The sequence below is a fragment of the Cyanistes caeruleus genome, chromosome 1, assembly GCF_971803275.1.
Source record: "Cyanistes caeruleus chromosome 1, bCyaCae1.hap1.1, whole genome shotgun sequence".
Lineage (NCBI taxonomy): Eukaryota > Metazoa > Chordata > Aves > Passeriformes > Paridae > Cyanistes > Cyanistes caeruleus.
Genome location: NC_141701.1, coordinates 41,668,336 through 41,689,409, shown reverse-complemented (window position 1 = coordinate 41,689,409; position 21,074 = coordinate 41,668,336). Strand labels below are relative to the sequence as shown.

The 21,074-nt window shown below is 39.1% G+C and overlaps 1 protein-coding gene and 1 long non-coding RNA gene across 6 annotated transcripts; one reads left to right on the top strand and one right to left on the bottom strand.

Annotated features, from left to right (window-relative positions):
* Window positions 1–1,743: 1,743 nt before the first annotated feature.
* On the bottom strand, window positions 1,744–17,176 carry LOC111924868 (uncharacterized). 5 transcript variants are annotated; one of them, XR_002861871.2, is made up of 7 exons: window positions 16,935–17,172; window positions 16,412–16,604; window positions 13,393–13,460; window positions 11,678–12,184; window positions 10,043–11,063; window positions 3,120–3,198; window positions 1,744–2,845 (listed from the first exon to the last, which is right to left on the bottom strand). It is a non-coding gene; the product is annotated as an uncharacterized LOC111924868 (long non-coding RNA). The 5 variants fall into 5 exon arrangements; XR_015286719.1 differs by having other exon boundaries at window positions 16,412–16,601; XR_002861874.2 differs by lacking the exons at window positions 1,744–2,845; window positions 3,120–3,198 and adding an exon at window positions 4,428–4,872.
* On the top strand, window positions 17,162–20,535 carry PPDPFL (pancreatic progenitor cell differentiation and proliferation factor like). The gene is made up of 5 exons (XM_023921146.2): window positions 17,162–17,294; window positions 17,380–17,475; window positions 18,376–18,465; window positions 18,551–18,650; window positions 19,089–20,535. Exons 2-5 carry the CDS (start codon window positions 17,421–17,423, stop codon window positions 19,099–19,101), a joined length of 258 nt encoding a protein of 85 aa, XP_023776914.2. The 5' UTR covers window positions 17,162–17,294; window positions 17,380–17,420; the 3' UTR covers window positions 19,102–20,535.
* The last annotated feature ends 539 nt before the right edge of the window (window positions 20,536–21,074 follow it).

Here is a 21,074-nt window from a genome sequence, read left to right as displayed (position 1 = left end):
ACTATTCTATCAGTGAAAAAGTAGATATTTTTTTCCTCAGAACATGTATATTTTATGAATGCAGAAGATTGGCATGTCTATATGTAAGAAAATCATTCCTTATGAAAGCTTGGCTTTAAATACATCTTTCTTCTCTTTGACATCTGGGCATAAGGCTGAGGAAGAGTGAGGCTTTCTTTTCATTTTCTATAAAGTATGTTGCTTTCCTCTGGCAACATGCTGATTTCAGTCTTATGGTAAATTTCTTAAATGTCACTTGTATTGATGAATTAATAAATTATATATATGTATGTGTGACTTTTCAGCATTTAGTTCTGAGGTGTAATGTATGTGTTAGAATACATAAATACAAAGAGACTACATTAAGAGGAAATTTTGTTGCTACAATACGGTATTTTAAAAGGACTTACACAGGCACCTAGGGATAATTGAAAGGGGAGAATTTTTGTACCATAGAAAAGAATGTAAGGATAGAACTCTCCCAGTGTTTCCAGCAGCAGAGGTGTGCTCTTTCTCAGCTTTAAATCCAATATCAACAAACTTGGTTAAGCCATTAAAATCCACAGAGGTTTGGTATTCTTCATGTTGCTAGGAATCCCAGAATGTACACATTCTTAAAACAACATGTTTATTCCATTGTTTTCCTGTGAAAAACATGTTAAGAAGCCTAAAATAGAGAAAAAAGGCCTAAACTGTGGCTTCCAGCCACAGAGACAAAGAGCCTTGCAAGAGGCAGAATGCAATTAGGAATTTGCAATACAATGATGCTTAATGCCTTCCCAGTCTGCAGGCTAATCAGGATGGTGCAGATCATTTATTCTGCAGCCTGATGTAGCTTATAATTGCTACCTTTGGGCAACCTTGTCCAGTCTGCAATGTCTGCTTTTCTTACTCCTCTTTCAGGACATGGCTGTTGAATCAGGGAATAGTCCTGAATTCTGAAACTGTGACTGTGACCTTGACTCTCTGTTTGAGGGTAAATTCTCCTTTTAGTCAAGACTACAGTGATATATTGCATTCTGGGCTTTAATATTTATAAAACCCTTAGACAAAAGGTGCTGAGGTGCTGCATATTGCAAATTACAGTTATAAGACTTTTCCCTGAAGCCTTTTTTTCAGTTAATGTGATCAAGAGGATTTTAGTTGAATTAGCATTTGGTCTGTACATTATTATTAATATATATCAAGAAAAATATCGTAGCTTGTTTTGCCTATTTTCATGAGGATTTAAACTGTTCTAAGCTGTATTAAAGAAGGCAAAATCAGAATAATTAATTTTCCTCATAGTTGTGGTGAGGTCCTGAAGCATGCTAGCTTAATACACTTTAAAATTCCTTGCTTATACATTAAATCAGAATATAGAGAGTTTGTAGCAAAGGAAAAAAAAAGAGATTGGATAGAAAATGCTTTAGATATGACTCATGATCATGAGTGTTCAGTTCAGAAATCTGAACTGGGGTTTGCCTGAATGTCAGAGGATGTTGCTTGCACGTAGGATTCAACTTTCGATGTTTTCCTCTTGCTGTTTTCACTGTATTCCTTTGGGTTACCTTTGCCCTACAAAAGGCTCTTGGTTACTACACGCTGTAGTATACGTGAACAGCAAATTAAAGGCAGAGGAACACAACTACAGCACAACAGTCTATTTTAGTACCCAGTGAAACTGGGCTAAAGGTTACAGCTGGTTAGCAAATATTTTGGCAGCACATATAAAAGAGCAAAAGGAAATCCAGAGTGCTGAGCTTTGCATTATCAAAGGCTTTTCAATCTGTATTAATTTTTAAACACCATAAATTGCTTGGCTTGAACATACAGGCATAAAACAACATTCATCATGTTTTTTAAAATGAAGGCTTGAAACAAGGAGATGCTGACACAGATCTTTTGAATGCAACTCCACTGTTACATACCTTAAACGAAGAAAATTTACTTTTGAGCTATTTCATATCAAGGCAGCTGAATACCTTGTCTGGAAATATAAAATAGGATGAACCAATTTATTCCTGTCACTCCTCCTACATGTGGTTCATCAGAAACAGCATAATATTCTTTTAGGGCTTCACTTTACAGACCGGTTGTCTTAAATTGCTCTATTTGAAAAATACTGACAGAGTTTAATTCAAAGGAATATAACTAAAAAAAAAAGCAGGAAGATGGGCAGACATGGAGTGCAGAAAATGGCAGTTAGAGCAGAGGGACCACATGAGTTCCCCTCTCCAGAGGAGCATCACCAGCATCCGAATTGAAATCTGTCCCCTAATCTGACAGCCTAAGTACACCTTGTGTACGAAGTCTGAAGTGCAAAGCTTTGCCAGTATGCATGAGTATTCAAATGGGCCTTGAGCTGGCCTGGCATTCTGGGCTGACACTCCTGCCAAGGCAGGACTTCAGTCCTGAGTGTGTCCTACAGAATGGGAAGGCCATCCTGCCCACCTTGCAAAGCCAGGCTTGAGGCACTTCTAAGCCTGGCCACCCATCTTATGCTCAGTTCATGGGGTGGAGTGTTTCACAGCCAGTGAAATACATAAGACTTTACAATAGCTCATGGAACATGTATTCATTATTAGTTTGATATTTGCTGGACACTGTGTTTTAGTCAAGTCAAGTTTTCCTTAAAGAGTACTATGTAGAGATGACTCACAGAAGGCCGGGCAGATTGTAGAACTTTGTTTATGTCTGAAGAACAGGGATTTTCAGGGTAAATTTAGTGTTGTTTCCTGTTTCTCAGAATTCCAGTGGACTTTGAGCAGTGCAGTATGTGACTTGGCATGCTGTGCTTCCAGAAGCATTAATGCATATTTGCTCTGGTTCTTCCAGCAATCCTGTGTATCTCACTCACCTGATGCTGGGAAAAGAGGCAGGAGAGGTTACAGCTGAAAAGTGCATGATGTTGTTTTGAGCACATTTTTGGAAGATGGAGCAATATTCTGAATTTCCCCACCAGTTTAGTCTCTCTCCAACTGAATTAATGCCAGGAACTGACAGCAGAAGTGCTTGATGCAAAAGAACCAGCATTTGAGGTTTTTCTCAAAACAAAATAAAAGCATTTTACACAAGAAGTTGTAAGCTATGTACAACGTAAGTCCTTTCACCTTCCGAAAATATTTTCTCATACTTACATCATATACTCTTCAGCCACTCCATGAAATATAAGGCAACTGCAGAAGGGATTGCAGTGAGACTCTGAATAAATAGGATCTGTAAGTCAAACGACACAAAAGATGTATGCTACAGCATGAATTCAGCAGGTGTTTTCTTCTACATGTATCTTTGAAAGTTACTTCCTTAAAGAGGCTCAGCACAGAGTCCATACCTAGTTATTATCATCACCATGTTTTTACTTTGTTTCCTGACTTTAGGAAGCATGAGCAGTGGAAACTACTTCTTAACAGCACCCAGGATGGTTTCAAAGCAAGGCATGGCAACAAACCGCTTTCCCTGAAGATCTATTTGCTTGCGGCAGCAGGTCATACAATTGTTTTTTTTATCCTTTATATCTTTTTAAATTAATTTATCAGGAAATGTAAGGATTTTGACAGGTTAAACTCTGTTCCAGGACTTTCTTCTGAATGAGGTGCACAGACAATAACTAAAGAAATCCAAACATTGGTATAAAAACATATTTTCCATCAGAAGTGGTAGAAAATGCCAGTCTTCCCCTTGTATCTGTAGCAAAAATGAATATCCTTATCAGAAAAAATGGTGCATAAATAGTTGAACAGAAATTTATCTAAACCATCAGCTACTACAGGGTGGACCTGACAAGGGATTTCAACTTTTGAGGATTACAGCAGTCTTGCTTTTCATCTCACAGGAGTAAAACCAGTACCAAGTAGGTACAAAGGACCAAATATCAAAAGATGTAGTTTTGAGGGCTCAAAACCTTTGTGAGGACAGTGTAAGTGTTAAGCTTCTGATACAGAGGCTAACTTGGAGTTATAGTGGCACAGAGGGATGGCCACACAGAAGTGCTAAGTTCCCATAAATCCTTCATGAGATGAATCAAATGGTACAAAGGATGCCTTACTGTGCTGAGCATTAGAGGTACAGAAAAAATGTACAACCCAAGCTCCTTCCTGTCCCTGTGGAACCCTCCAGCCCTGTCCCAGCAGAGAAGTCAGTGGTGCAGCCCATATTTCTCAGAATGTAGAGCCTGCAGTGGTACTGGGCTCACAGTGGAGGGAAGAACACTCTGGTGGGTTCCTATGAAAACAGCTAAGAAATCCTAGCTCATACAAAGTTTTTCCCATGAAAGGTGACCATGCTTATTCTGTTGTATCAGAACTCAGCCAGAACATTTTGCTCTTTTAAAGCAAATAAATTCTGCTATAGTTGATGTGATTGCTATAATAAGAATTGTGTATCAGCTTTACTAGAACTCTACATATGCTTAACAATTAAGTGACCAAAAGAAACAAAAGATACCATTCTGGTTGCCATTGTCTATAAATCAGAAAACTGAGATTACAGGAAAATGCAGGCAAGCTGGCAAAGAAGTGGCAGGGTCTCCCTCTTTTGCTGCCTTCAAAGTGAGATCAGGTGTTTCCTGGAAGATATTATTCACCCAGAGAGAAGTCTTTGGGCTCAGCAGAGGTCAATATCCTGTGGCTGATGTACAGAAGCTTGAATGAGTTTATTTACTAGTCCTTAAACTCAATGTGAAACTGAAAAAAGGCAAGGGAAAGCAAAGACAGCAATGAAGAGAGGAAAGAGATAGAACATTTCCAGTCTTATAAATCAGAAATGAATCCTTTGTTGGCAACAGCTTTACATCAGTGTAACAGCAGAACAAGACCTACAGACAGCTGTGTTAAAACAGACTTGAAAGGGAAAGTATAGCCTTTCTCAAATCTGAGGCTCTTCAGAGGCTTTCTGGAAGAAAAAAAAAGTAAAAAAGTTATAATATGCAGCTGTAAAGGACTTTTCAGCTTTCATAGTATGTGAGGCAACTTAGTATATTTTTGGATGTGTATATGTAACTGTGTTGTATTTCTATGTTCTTCCCAGTATCACATGCTCTGTGAGTAATTTTTTTTTTTCCTGCTGCTGGTAGCTTATAAAACATTGATAGTAAAATATATGAATAGTGCTGTAAATACTGCAAAAAGCATTCTAGTGCATGTTGCAGAGAACCAAGAAACAGCCAACAATGTATGGGTAATGTAAAATGACTGGCTGCTCTTCAACAGTGCTCTAGGAAAATTGTGATTTTCAGTTACGATCTGTTCAGTCAAATTAAAGTCTGATGACTGCCTCAAGATGTTCATTTATCACCCAAAATAAATCAAACTGAGAGAACAGGCAACAATATGCCATTGTATTCAAAGGCAACGCATCAGTACCTATGGGTAGAATTTCTAGCAGCAGTCAGATAAAAGTGGCTGGAAATAAGAGTACAACAATAGATCACATCAGGACAGGATATTATAGAATCTCAGCTTGGTTCATAAATATAAAATAATGAGCTACTGCTTTCATGGTCTTACCTGCCAGATGTATTAAAAAACTTTAAGGAATGGTATTGTCACCTGTTACAGCTGAAGATTTGGTAAAAAAAATTTAAATCAATTGAACTGAAATGGGTACACTGGTGGTATGGTGGCTTGTTTTTTGGTTTTTTTGGGGTTTTTTTTTTATATGTATGCAGAATTGAAAACAAAGAAAAAGAAAAGAAAGATAATGGAGCATGTAACGCTCATTTTCAGATTTTCTACCTGTAGCAGATGTGGTTCAGTCTTGTGTGCATGCATTGCTTTTGGGCTCTCCGCCCACGACAGTGTATTAAGCACTGGCCTTGCCCAAGGAACACTGAGCAGAGAAAAATATCATCATCACATCCTACATAGCACAGCTGAGCATGCTTCCACCAGATAGAAAGATAGCAGTTGGTGATGGCCTGCAGACTTTCATTACATCCACAGACACAGCAGATTTACTAACACACACCACACTGCTGTGCCATGGATCTCAAGGAGTCGGGCAGAAATGGCTATCAAGAAAAAATACCCATACATTTCTAGACTTGGAAAATGGAAAAAGAAGCAGGTGTGATACCTCTCCTGCACTGAGCAGTTTCTGAGATGGAACCCTGAAAGCAATCTTTGGTGTCCAGAAATTAGCACCAGGAGAGGCTCATGATGCACATCCAGAACTATTAGGGCTTGGCAAAACTGAGTTTGGTGGTGCATCTGCCATGTTTTTAGTGCATCAGAAAATCACAGAGATTCATTTGGTGTTGGCACAATTTTGAAGGACAGTGAAGGAGATCCAGAAGCTGAATGGACTCCAGAAACCATCTAGGGAGGTGGGTTTTGCTGCCCTTGAATCTGGAGATACCTGGAGCTTTTTGCCACCTCTGTCATCCTTTGGCAATGTCACAAGCTGTGGCTTGCTGTAATAGAGTGATCAGAGTGCAGATGCTGTAAGGCAGCAGCAGGCAGTGATCCTACAGGTCCTGTAGTTCTGTGCAGGAGCAAGAGACATCTTTCAAAGGAGACAGAAGAGCTTGCATGATTGCAGTTGTGGCCTTGAGGACTTCATCTTTGGCAAAGCAGAAACGTGTCTGTGGCAAACTAAGGGAACTGCAGACACAGACAAGGCACTGCAGCCCGGGGCCCCCTTACTGTGGTCCAGGGAATGGTACTGATGTGAGTTAGTTCTGCCTGCTTGTCTTGCAGCACTGCAGATCCATGAAAGAAACAGCTGAACAGGTAAATATCAGATTTCCATGTGGCTCAGATATGTGCATAATGTAAAAGGCCATTGCTAATGGTGCATTTCCAAACTTTATTACAGAATTCATAAGATTCAAATGCTTGTTTTCATATCTTCCATTCAGTAAAAAATAATAATTAAAAAAGTAAAAAAATAGTGAGTTATTTTAGGCAGGTATTAAGAATGTTCCTCTTACAAACCAAAAATTACAAAAATTACTTTAAATATTTGGCAAGATGCAAATTTACAGAAGGTGGAATTGGGAGTTCTAAGTCAGCCAAGAGATGCTCCCTTCCAAGCTGAACCTGCTGCCAGTGCAAAGAACAAGGTGAGCCAGATTTTGTTTACTACCTGGAATAGTACAGCAGGGAAACCACAGGCAGAGGTGTTCACTCACTGGTAACACAGCTGCTTCACAGGCCCTCTTGTGCTTCTCATGCGCTGCCAGGGCCACCCCAGTGATTTTTGTGAGCCCTGTTCCTTGGGCAGACACCTGCACCAGTTCAATCTCCTGGTTTTGAGCTCCAGTGTTTGTAGTGAGAGGATGACAGGGCCAAACTACACTATTTATTCCTAATTTCTAAGCTTACTTAGCTATGACATAAATGAAAGTGTTGATGTGGATTAAGTGCTTGAGTTTAAATAATTCATTTGAGAAACCCTAAATAAATGAGTCAAAGAAAAGGAGAGAACAATCTAATTTTAAATTTTAAAGCCAATTTATGAAACACTAGCCATTTCAGAACTATCAAAGTTCCCATCAACTTCAAAATCATAAAATCACTCATGCCTTAATACAAATTTCTATTAGAACAATATTTTGCAAATATATTTTGTGAGAAAACTGTGAAATTCTGCAGTAAGATTTTCTGATCTTCCTTTTGCTCATTTTTTGTACTTCTGGCAAATTAAAGAAGTCATTATGGTGTAATAGAAAAGGATATAATTTTGGACTGGGTAACAATTAAAATGAATGAGGTTAATGAACTGTATCTGAAACACTGCTTTTATATTCAGAAATGTTGTTTGGTTCAGATGTTATTTTATGCCCTTATTGTATGTATCACACTTTCAGACAAACAAAAATATAGAAAACTCTATCAGTAATATATAGACAAAATCACAGTACTTATGTACAAAATGTGAATGTTTGAGATTAGGACTTGATCTCCTTGGCTTTTAATTCATTGCTAACTAACTGCCCCAGCTCTATGTCCCTGTTTTGATTAATGCAGAACCATCTTGTCCACATGTGTCTGAAATTCTGTATATTGTAAATTGTGCAGAAAAGAATATGCCTAAATATTTAAACCATTGAATTTGAGCTTCACTTATTTGTGACTATTTTGTTTAACAAGAGAAAAAAAATTGTAAGTTACAAGATTTTAGGGAATAAAATTTTAAAAAGGGTGGGGTTTTGAGAAAGAATCTCTCCAACAACATTCATAAAAATAACTTCAGATGTTTGGCATCCCTGGGTCACCCAGATGAAATTTCAGGGATAGAGCCCTGCTGTTATACCAAAAAGTACTTGAACACAGATCCTCAGAAGTATTTAGAAATAGTTGTCTTGTATTCTGTTCAGGCACTGGTCCTTCCAAAGGCTGACAGCACCAAGCTGCTGAATTACAGAGCAGATGTGTGAGAGCTGAAGCCAATGCTGAGCAAAATGACTTTGTTCTGGCAACTTGCCTGACTTTAACCTTGCTGTGCATGACCCAGCTCCAATACCAAAGCTCTTTCAGGCACACAGAACTACTTTTTCCCAAAGGTGACTTATAAGAAAACTGTAGGTATAATGGAAAACTGTTCTTTTCAACAATTATTTCTCAAAATGCAGGCCAGTACCTGTTTGGCAGTCCTGAAAGGGCCTAAAGTGGGTTGGTCAAACATCATGTGGCAGCAGTTCTCTCTCACGGTAGCAGCAGCTGCTGCATTAACAAGTGAGGACAGCCTAAGACAGTGGTTGCAGGATTGATAACCACCTTAAATTGCTGACAGGAGTTTATTTTCTCCAAGGCAAAGGAGTGAATATGAACACTTGTAGCCAATTATAAACTCTTCTCTCTTGACTGATATGGAGCTTCTAAGCTGCTGGAAAGTCTAATTGAAGGCAAATGAGATCAGCCAAATGGAGGTGACTGCATAAACAAAATGTCTAGATATTCCAAGATTCTTTTGTTGAGTTTAAACAGTCTATTCTCTGCATTTGTTCTGACAGTGACATGTGAAATTAATCCAGCACTTCTCACAGCTTTTACTCTCACAAAAGACAGATGCATTTCCTATATCATATCCTCTAGAATATTTTCAAGTATTAACCATCAACTATTTGTTTACAGTTTTATTATGTTTCACCTTCTTGCTCTGTTTCATTATAAAGCTTGATGTTCTACAATGCCTTTTGTAGTTTTGGTCTATAAGCAGTTGTGGTGGTCTCCTTTAATTATGTGGTCTTCTATAATTTGCTTTTCTCAACAAAATTCTTCAAAAGGGGTAGATTGCATTGTCACAGATGCAAGATAGGAAACAGAAGGAGGAACGGAGGGAATGAATTAACAGTAATCATAACCTCTGATTCTTACTGTACCTTTTGACTACAGCTGATTCCAAAATTCTGCCAAAAATCAACTTGCATACAGAGTGTGAAATATTTTCCATCCAAAATGTATAAAGAATATGTTGGACTTGAATTCATTTGAGAAAATTGCAGTAAACTGCAATGCAAGCAAAAGGGAGGAAAAAAATGAACTTAAGGAGAGTGAGGAAAATGGGTTATGCACATTCTGTTTGATCAGACTCCTCATACCTGAGACTAAACCCTTGTCAAACTATTTTACAATTGTTCTACTTCAGTAAGATGAAGATAAATTAAAAACTACCTTTCTTTTCACTGCTAAACCAGAAAGTAGATAAACGCAACCCTTGACAACAGATCTAGTGATAAGAAGCAGTTTTAATGAAAACTTCATTAAACAGTACCAAACTTTGACTGCACTATCAATTCTAATCTTTTGACCCTTGTCTATGTTTGTTTTTTTCAATATTGGCATTTGCTAGGAAAACCTACTATGAGCCTAGCCAATAAAATCATACTACAAGTATATTTGTGTTCCTGAAATTGCAAGGCTGCATGCAGGCCTCAGTTCTCATTTGTCAGAAAGAAATGGGCTAAACTTCTGAAAGTATGAGAATTATTTGAAGTATAAGAAAAGTGAAAGCCAAGGAACTAGGTGTTTTGTGTCTATCAGCTGTATTCAGAATTGAGTCAAGTCACACTGAGGAGAAGTACCTGCAACACCACCAGTGTGGTCAGACTCTCATTTACCTGGAGGACGTTGCCCCCATCAACAGCACATCAGTGGCAATTCCTCTGATTCTTCATCAATTTTGATATGATTCAGCAATTCAGATATGATCACAGGAAGTAGAGAAACACCTGTCAGTGCAGATCGTGTCATAAGAGGCAGAAGATTGGAGCAACACATCTCAACTGTGTTGGTCTCATTTACAGTTAATTAGTGTCTCTAGCACATTCATTACAGGACATCACTCTGTGGTGAGGATGATTTGTTTATGTCTTCTTGCTAGTGCCTTGGCAAAATACATCCTACAGAATAAGAAACTCTGGATTAAAGGACCCTTTGCCATCTTTCATTTCATTTCCTCTTCTGTTTCTTGGACTGTACTAATACTGCTTCAAACCTGTACTTCTAGTGGCTCAGTAGCAGTGAATATGACCTCAGATTCCCAAGTCTCGTGGCATGTAAATAGTATATCCTGACACGGACCAATCACTTGCATCCACCTTCTACTTTTGTGAGATGAAGAAGCTCCTCATTGTCTGTCCTCAGCTCCAGGAAATGCTGCCAACTATGCCTTCATTGCCAGTGAGATGAGTTCATAGCTGGAGCAAATTCTGCTGGGATGCTGGGAACTTCTCCCTTGTGAAGTTTGCAGCTTGGCTACCTTTCCTTTTTCATAAGGCAACTTGTAGTGCAGTGTCAGTATGCCGTGCTTAGAGGCTCAGCAATGGTGTCAGTTAGGATTGACACTGGGAAGAATGGTCTCCCAAAGAAGTTGCATTTCTGGCTCTTTTCTCTCCTGTTTTTTTTTTGTTAGGGTTTTTCTCTTTTTTTTTGGCTCCTAAATGGTCACAGAAGCAGAGATTGGCAGTGCCTGTTCTCCTCTCTTTTATTGCTGTTATGTTGCACATTGAAGGCAGAAGGCCCTCCCTGGCTGTGTGATTGGGACTGTGCTCTAGCCCTTGCTGTGCTAAAAGACTTGGCACTGTGTGTGTGGAGGCAGTTTTGCAGAAGCCTCAGAGAAAAGCTTCCCACCAGCAGCATCTGTGGAGATAGAAATAGCCACTGCATTAGATTCATTAAGATCTAAAGAAATGCAATAACTGGACCCTAATTAGCCATCTACACCCAAATGTTAAACATGGTAGGTTTTCAAATGGATCCCTAGCAGAGTCATTTGTTTGCCAGCTTACTGGACTCTGGATCTTACACTAGGCACTGGTGATGTCACATTAAATTAACTAACCCCTAAATTAATGCCAGGAAACCTTGACAGGAGACAGAACATGATTGTCCATACTATTAAGATATTAGAAATAACCTGGAATGGCTTAGGCTTAGGGCTTTCTCTGGCTTTTTCCCAAAAAACTGCCAAGTAGCTTGGGTTTTAACACGAGCAAGAGAGAATTCTTCACCATTTTGGTTGTAAACATCTTATTTTGCAGTATAAAACAGTGTGGCTGTTGGCCATTTTATATCAGTTATCTTCAGGGCCAAAGAATGGTACTAAGCATATTTAAACTACGATTTCAGACGAAATTGTGTGGGAGTCTACAAAAAATGGCAGAGTCCCTGCAAAAGGGTGAGTGCACTTCTGAGGTCAACAGGTTAAATTTTGAGAGAAGGAAACAACAAGTATAATGAACTGAGGATCCGACCTGATGTCCTTGTGTGATAAGTCCTGCACAGCCAGCCTCTGCAGGCTGGAGGGATTAGTCAGTGAATTAAGGCTTTCATGTTTCTTCAGGTGCTGCTGTCATAACTTCACCATGTAAGTCCACCACACCTTCAGGACATACACTTTGCTCTAACACAGCTGTACAAGTACACTTTGGCTTCTTAATTTTGGAACAGGTCTGTTCTGTGATGTCCTGGGCCAGCTCTGTTGCTAGGTTAATGGGAAATTTTCCAGCTGCAAAATTATGAGTATGTTCTTCTTATTCACAAGTTCCCTGATTCCTTTTGCACCTCATGCTGCTCCATTCTGAGCATCTGGCCTGGTGACAGAACAACTAGCCAAGAAATGAGGATGCCAGCATGTCTCGGTGCTATGTGAGGAAGAGTGTCTATGCACAGTGAGGCATGATGGGCTACTACAACCTTCTAGGATGCCTTTGCAGAGCTATTAGGCTGTGTTCAAACTGGTGAGCCTGGGTCCATTCTACCTGCAAGGACAGAGAGAGAGTAGGTACAGAAGTGAAAGAGAAAAGAGTTTGTGTGTGTATGTCAAAATGCACAGTATTCTTTACAGCAATTTGAAAAAGTGGATGCTTTTCAAAAAAATGTTGTTTCAACCAAAATAGACAAAAATATTAAAATATGCAATTTGGCTCTGCATCTCTGTAGTGGATGTGAAATTGAATAACAAGCCAACTTTTCTCATCTCTATAGATCAATACATTTCCAGGGACATATTAAAAAGGTATATAAACATGGCTATGTTTCAATTTTGCTTTTTTCAGCTGAATTCCAATCAATTATGTATTCTATTTTGTATCAATCCAGTTTATAATCCCTGTATTTGGTGATACTGGAAGCTTAAGTCCTCTTCTTCTGAATACTTGAGAAACAAAAGTAACAGAAAGTCCAAGTATTCATATGCCTTCTGAGAAAGATTTAAGAGATGCAGCTTGCTGAAAGAAGTTTGTGCAGCTTGTTGCATATGGATCCAAAGAAAAATGGGTTTCAATTATGTGCTAAGATAAACCTAAAATGACAAATGTTAAAATGTCTTTGTTTTCATGTGAGTGTAGTGCTGCATAGGACATGAATTGGACTTAATAAAGAGAAATTTGTAACTTTCAGCCTTTGAAAACTGGCACTTAACAGTAAATGCACAAAGATGTGCTAACGATTTAGAAATGCAGTGGTCTTCAGTGTTTTTGCCAGTCAGTTTGTAGGTAAAAGTATGTATTTTCCCTGCTTTTGCTGTTTTTTGATGTTTCCAGCAAAGTTCCAGCATTATTCAGAAGTATGCTCCATGCACTCTAGAAATCAGTAGTTACCCTTTGCTTTCAGTGTTATCTCATCCAGTAATTTAAACGGTCAAGAAAAATAATTTTTTTTCTTTTCATTAAATGTGTTGTTTTGTTTTGTTTTTTCCCTAGTTTATAATCACATTTGTAGTAAAGATTAAAGATAAAAAACAATGGAAGAAAGTGCCGGGGCTCCCAGTAAACAATCACTTCATTACTGGGAGTGGTCATTTCCACAGAGCTGATGATTTTCAGTGGTGAAAAAAATTGTTTCTTGTCCCTTCTGTGCTCAGAAGCCAGCAGCTCTAAGGCCCTATGTATCTTTTGAAGGCTACATACAGTATGAATTTCCATTCCCCTGCCAACTCTCACTCTGCCATTTAATTCTTCATCAATACCTTAGCTCCTCTTGGTTTTGATAGATGAGCCCTGTATTCCTGCTGAGCTGTTTGACTTGGAGGAATATCTGAAGAGTGAAATGAATAAAAAAAGTAAGTGATGGCACTGCTTGGAAGCAGCTAACAAACTAAACAGGTTTTGATAAGTAATTTTTGCATGGCAAAGTTTTTTTACTTCACGTAGTAAAGTTTCACATAGTAAAATTTCTTTAAGGCAAACCTTTTATAAACTCCCTCCAAAATTTGACAGTATAGGTATGCAAAACAATTTTTTGAGTTAAATAGTGAATAATTAGAGTTACTAACAGTTCTATGAAGGAAACATTTCTGAAAGTTCTCTAAAAATGTTAATACATCCATTACAAAATACTACTCAGGGAAGTTTGGTCTTCTCATGGGAAGACATATGGTCAAACTAATACACACTTCCCTTAAATAAAGAGTGATTTATACTTTCTGGAAAAAAATTGAAACTAAATGTTAGTTGTGGATGAGTAATAAGACTAATTTTGAAATTAGCTCAGTTGGTTAAAGCATGGTGCTAATAATGCCAAGGTTGTGAGCTCAATCACTTCATGTGTCATTCGCTTAAGAGCTGAACTCAATGATCCTTCCGGGTGCCTTTAAACTCAGATTATTCTGGGATTCTGTGATTTATGAAAAGGTGCAAAATCTGCATTTCCAGAGGCTTGTGGGGAGAGACTACTCAACCCTCATGTGCCAAAACTGTACCTTTCTGCATATGCATTTGGAAAGATGCTTTCACTCAAATTGTTCCTATCTCTCTAAACATTGTCAGAGTAGCCATATAATCATACAAAGGACACAGCCCTGAAGCAAAGCTGTAGAACTTCTAATGCCACACTACTCTTACAGAAACTTAAGTGGCAAGGAAAAGTAAAAAAAATGTCATAAAAGTGTGTGGAAGAAAATATCCAAAACAAGTCCCCAGAAAGATTGGCACCTGGCTCACAGTTGTTCCAAGAATGGAAAGAGTAGCTAAGTCTATTAAGGTAAGGTAAACTTTGTTTAGTGAATAATTAACAGGTCAGCGTCAAAGAGTAACTCAATATAGACTGTTTGTTTTTCTTTTTGTGACAGTGACATTTTGCTTTTAATGTCCAATAAAGGGTTATATCAGGTAATCCTGGCATGGTAAGGTGGGAGATTTATCCATTTAATCAGTCATATTGATATAATTTTTAATTTCAAGTTACTTTCTGATAAGTATCCATGTTTCATGGGATCACAAATAATTCAGTACTGTGTCTATTTAATAGTTATGCATCAGTACTGTGTCTATTTAATAGTTAAGCATACACAAATGCTATATTAACATTGTTGTTAAGGTCACAGTCATTCAAAGGGCTGGAAATGTACATTTTGTAAAGGTGTTTTTAAAGAATTGGTGACTGTGTACTATTTATTTCATAGGACCCTTGCCTCTTTTTGCATAGAGCATGGAGATGAACTGAGTTTGTTATATTCAAGAGGCTACAGCATGTATTTAATACGACTACTTCCATATTCACGACAGAATTTGAGTAGTGCTGCAGCCAAGGCTTCCAGGGAGAAAAGAACGGGTCAGTGGTTAAGGCAATTGAATGCTGTCTTGGAAGCTAAATTGTAACCTTGCCCATGAGTTTGTAATTGATGCTTTGTGAGTTACTCAATCATAGGTGGCCACTAAGCAAGTTTTTCAATGTCTGATTGAGAAACTGATTTATCAATGCACTGAGTACTTAAACCTGGATCTCAAGTAAAGGACAGGTGTAAAGGGGTAAATGAAGTATGGCATGAAGTAGTTATAAAAAAAATAAGTCCTAAACTGTTTTCACATGAGACATGCAAGATTTGTGGATAATTTTATCTTAGCTCCTTTGGATCTCAGAATTCCCTCTTGTTAGCTGAAGATAATAGCATGCCTTGGTTTTGTAGCAGTACTTTAAAAAATTGTGCCAGTATTTTAGAAACAGTCTGCCAGAATGACCATGCAAGAAAAAACACTGGAGAAACCTGCAGTTCTATATTCAGAGGATTCTGTATTCTTACTAGAAGAAAATACAATAGATAGGACATAATAACAGATTGAGAGAAATAGTGGACAATTTCTCATTAAATAAGCCCTACCTATTCCAGTGCATTAAACAGGGCTCCAAAACAAAAGTGGTAAATGACCATGTATGCAAAATGATAAAGCCAAATTATACACATGCAGCAGTGAAGCAATTGAAAATTTTATAGACCTGGTGTTCCCCAGCTCCTGAGTACTTTGGCACGGCTCTGAAATGGACAGATGTTTGTGAGGTTTGCAAGAGAGATACTTATGTCTGTTTTCTTGTCGAATACAAAGCCTATAACATGGGCATGTCAGAGCCTAAACAGCTTTTCTGATAAGGTACTTGACAAACCAATGAGTATATTAAACCAGGATTTTAAAGCTGAAATACAAAAGCAGATACAATAAATGGTAAGGTTACTAGTTCTGTCTAGGACACAGTGCTATCACTACCAATGCCCACCCTCACAGCCCAAGAAGATGATTTCCTATGGCTCTTTGGGAATAAGCTTCCTCTCTTTCCAGAATGGATCTGACAACTCAACAGAGGGCTCAGTGTGAGGACATTTATGGTGACAAAAACAAATGGGGTGTTGCAGAAGTTTATTGCCCTCGAACAGAACAAGACTGAAGATGTTAATTGATTACTAAGACAGGAAAAAAGGTGACCGATACAACGAGTTAACAGATTTAGCAAGCTAATACATTTAGGTATCCATAAAAAAGAAGCTGCAACAGTGAGTACTACTACTCTTACAGTGCTTTTTTACACAGCAGGAAAAATGTATGGGGTAACTGGTGATAGTGCTTGGTGTGAACTCATCTGCAAAGTATTTCCTGAGTCAGACATGAAGATTTCTCAGTGATGAGCCTTCAATCTTTGCTCAGGAGAGACCACCACGTTGTTAAGACTCTGACAGCACATCAGTAAAAAGGCCTATGAAAATACACTCTGCTTACCTGTTACAAATGCTGCGTGGGTATTGTTTTAGAGCTGGCTTCTCAGCAGTGTGGTTTACAGCCTTATAAATACACTAGGAGCTATTATGAGCTATGTCCTTATCATTTGAGACGGAATGCACTATTCAAGTAGATGTGACAGTAACATGGTATCACACACACTACACCTCTGTGTTCTTATCCACAGCTCCTGCTAGGAAAAAAAAGGACAAAAAGTTTTGTTATGGAGCAGGAGCAAACCAAATAGCCAATTTTCTTTTGACAGTTCTGAAAGGTGAGGACACACTGTTGGACTGATTTTGCCATGCATTATGATTACAATGAAAAGGAGCTGTGCATTTATATTGGGAAGGTAAAAGTAGTTTTGTGATCTATCTTGGACTTTGTTCTAATTTTACCAAGCCTACATGATCACAGGTTTTGCTCATTGCCGTGAAAGTGGAGATCATTCCTTTGGCTTCACTAAAACTAGTTTATATGCATAGCCACGTCTGCGTTTCTTGGGTAAAACAAAAAGTTTTACCCAAACAGGCGCCGGTCTGCTTCACCCCGCTCTTCCCGCTCCCCATGGGGAAGAGAATGTTTAACGCAGCAGCTCCCAGTCCCTCCTGAGGCACTCCAGAGAAGTGCTGTGGGTGAGAGCAGCAGAAAGGACCGAGGGTGCCGGTGCGGGGCTGTCCCGGGCCGACCCGGGCGGCTGCGGCCGAGGCTGAGGCCTCCTTCCCCCGCCGCCGCCCCGCTCGCGTCCCGCCTGTGCCACCGCCCCGGGGCGGGGGGAGCCGCCTGCCGCGGCCCATAAAGGGCGGCCGGGGCCTGCCGGGGCTGCCAGCGGAGCGGGGTCCCCTTTCTGCCTCTCGACCGCCGCTGTCCCTGGGACACGCAGGTGAGCCGCAGGGCCGGGCCAGCGGCCCCGCTCCCCGCGCCGGCCGCATCCTTCCCCCCGGCACAGCGCATCCTTTCCCCCGCAGGCTCGCCCCGGAGAAAGCCGGATTCCCCTGGAGTCGCTGCCATGGCCTCCGTCCCCTCCGCCGGCTGCCTCCTGGCCAAGAACCAGTACTACAGGAGTGAGTGCTCGGCGGGGCCGGGAGCTGCGTGCTGTCCCCAAACACCCCCCGCCCTCCATTTCCCCTCTTCCTTTCCTTCTGCCTGGGGAGCGCCTCAAGAGGAGGGAGGCTGAGCCTCCCGAGCCTCTCCCGAGAAAGTGGCCGAGTTGTCTTTGCCTAATAGCTTTTAATTTATTGGAGAGTTTTTCCTATCACAGAACTTTAGTTTTAATGACCATCTGCTTCTAGCTATTAATTTAACTTCCTTTTTTTTAATGACTCTGTTTAGAATTATTTATTTGGGTTATGATATACATATATAATTAAATATATTTAATTATAAAACATGACCTAGAAAAAGTCCTAGTCTAGGAAGTTTCTACCTGTACTTCCTATTTACTTCATATTTACTTTGCAAATTTAGACACAATACAAAGTCAATTTGGATTTTTATTTCTTTATGTGTGAAATAATCACTGCTTTGAGAGTACATGTGGTGTACTGGGATTCCTAGGTCCAGGATGGACACTAGTGTGAGTGTAGCATTTACCTGTGTCACAAGGGAAAGTAGAGCAATTAGGTTGTTGTGGACTTGAATGTTCAAGGATGTACTTGCTTGTCTTGATAGCAATGTGGCCATGATCTTAAATTTTGTCAGTGATTTCAGTGAAAGTTATGCAGACAGATCTCAGTATACTTTTAAAGGAAGTGTAAGTAGAGTGAGAGAGAAACTGATACAAAAATTCTTATGAAAACCACTGTAGTAGAACAGTGTATATAATAAAGAAGTTACACTCTGTAGCTCAGTGAAATTGTTTCCTCTGAGGTAGCAGCATGACTGAAAAACTCCTGACATATTAATAATGCACTCTCTCAAAGCATCTTTTTTTCATTACGTGCATCTCTGTTTTCCACGAGCAGCAAGACTGAACTCGGAATCCAGCGTTTCTTCCAGCTCTTCCTGCTGTTTGGATGCTGTGAACATCACAGAGCAGGACAAAGCAATGCATGGTATTGTTCCCTTCTTTGAAACACTTTTCAGTTTTTCCTGACACTCATCCAGTGTCTAATGTTGTGGGCTTTTCTCCTTTGGCAGGGTTACCAGAGTTAGTTGATAAATATTGGTGGATAAAAAGCTTCTTCCATAGTGAACCTTCTCCACCAACTGTTGGTAGAAAAACACTGTCAGCAAGCAGGTGAGTCCTGTTTTTAAAACAGTGGGGATTACTTACTTGCTCTGCTTTCCTTTTGGTAAAAGTGTTTGTAAACAAGTCATGATCAGCTAAAGCCATCTGGTGGGGTGCAATGCTGTTTTGATGATTTAAGTCAACTGTGCATCAAGTCTAAGGCTATAGAACCTCTCCATGTTTTCATTTTAACGAATGAACTCATATGCTGCTTCATATTATGCAGGTGGTAGTGCCTAATACTGTTTCACTGTTATGGTGATGTTTATTTAATCATCTACCCATAGAACTTGCACAACCATTTATAGTGTTTGGCCATTTTATTTTATGTTAAAAAGATGAAATGAACGCATTCAAAAATATTTAGCCAGATATTTTACATCAAATATCTTTGAGGTAAATACAATGAAAATTCCATTTATAACCTTTTTATATATATTTCTGCAGTACCAACAGTTGAAAAGGACAGCGTGATGGCTTTTCTGACTGAGATGCTACATACAGACTTGTTTTTCCAAGAGGCTTGGGGTCTTCCTAATGTCTGGGTTCAGCTGCAAGAAGAAAACAAAACCTTTAGGAGAGTGGAAAAGTGTATTTTCAAAATATTTGTCAGTAGCTAAAATGATATTGCTTAATGGACATATCCATGGCCTACCATGTTCTTTCCAGATTTGCAATAATTTGTGATGTTTCTCTAATGGAAGTTTCAAGGACTAAACATCCTGATGACTTACTTGAATAATTAGAGAAAAGTGACAGTAAAAACAAGACGTCATAGGTTTAGGAGGAAGATGCGTGATTCAGTTAAGTTGCCTTCAAGATACCAGCTCTATAGGCAGTCACACTGATGTAAACAGGATTCAGATCTATGATCCAGAGTAGGACTGCTGTGTGGCACTTTTATCCAGTATTTATGTACCAGTTACAGGGGTAAGTTTACAAGAATGCTTGTCAATAACTTTTGTTTAATTTATTTAGAAAGCCCAATTATATGAACAAGCAGTAATCAGTTTGGTTTCTTTGATCAAGCAGAGTGCATTGATCCCAACTTCTACAAGTACCCATGTACCACTTTCATTCCTACCTATGGATGCTGGTATTTGAGGACAGAATAGAGGAGATGCACAAGAAACCAGTAATCCTAATAGAAACTGACCTCTTCCACGGGGAAGAGCAGCCTTAATCAGTTGATACTTCTAGTTCATTTTACATTTCTTCTGCCTGCTTTATTGTGGCTTAAAGATCTACTTGCTCCTAAATGACTAATTCTATCAATATTCTGCTGTCTGTCTTACTAGTTATGAGGGCTAGGTCTGGCAAATGATTCCACTCAAAGTAATCACATTCTTGTTGTTATCCAAGTGTACCTTTGGCATGCTCTTGAAAGGTACTATAACATTGGAGTGCTGAAGACTAAATGAAGCTAATTAGTGTAACGATTGTTTATTCTATTGGCCATGACTGAAATGCATCAAGGATTATGGAAAATAGCAAGTATTTGGCTGGATGATAACATTTGTGACAAGTATCCATGCAACTTTTTGATGTACTATCACTAAACCTGCTGGATATTTGTTCATCACTGGATGAACTAACAGTAGCAAACATTTATGTAGCCAGCATCTTTTTGTTATAGGTTAATGGTTGTCATGGTTATGCATAACTCCAAGGTGTATGAAGTGGCTGCTTCAGGGAGTTTACAGTCTTGATGGAGGCAATAAATGCATGGCAGATGACAGCAGAAAAGAGCACAATTCTGAAAACATGATTTCAAGGGTCTTTAAATTGACTTGTGTCTTACTTTACTGCTATTGTATAGTTTCATTGTTCTCTGAGTGTACAGAATGACCTTTTTTATACTTAGATTTTTTTCTTAATAAAGATTTAATCAATATTTTGTCTGACATTTTTGGCCTCCAAAAGCAAACTGGTGTTCCATGTTGGCTGGGGTGGAGTTGCTGTGTGGGGTTTGGGTTTTCTTTTTTTAATGTGTATTTATTTTTCCTTTTTAAAACAAGGTATTTGAAAAATATAAAATCCCCTGAAAAGCCTATGTTGTATGTGCATCACATTCTTCCTTTAGTCACTTCAAGGTCTGATGTGACTTGGAAAAGGAGTGCAAGCTAGGAAAAAGCCCCTAACACCTTTTGCTATAAGATCATGTTGTAAAGGAAGAGAGAAAGACAACAACATAGTTGCAAGAAGGTGACTGTGACTCTCTTTGAAGATGTTTGAAATGACAGAAGAAAGAGATGCTGTAGCCTTAGTGTAATTATACATGTGAAATACCAATTTCAAGAAACACCGTGGAAAAGAAGTCACAAGTTCCCTTATTACTCATTGAGATTAAACTGTTTCTGTCCTTTACAGAGCCCAAATTTTGGGTGTAGAACAGGCTCAAACAGCTGATACGCTGTTAAAACCCACACTACC

Excerpts from the sequence above, each read along its gene's own strand:
- PPDPFL (XM_023921146.2), top strand. The coding sequence starts at position 17,421 with ATGGCCTCCGTCCCCTCCGCCGGCTGCCTCCTGGCCAAGAACCAGTAC. Across the intron at positions 17,476-18,375 it reads CAAGAACCAGTACTACAGGA|CAAGACTGAACTCGGAATCC; the intron begins GTGAGTGCTCGG and ends TTCCACGAGCAG. Across the intron at positions 18,466-18,550 it reads GCAGGACAAAGCAATGCATG|GGTTACCAGAGTTAGTTGAT; the intron begins GTATTGTTCCCT and ends CTCCTTTGGCAG.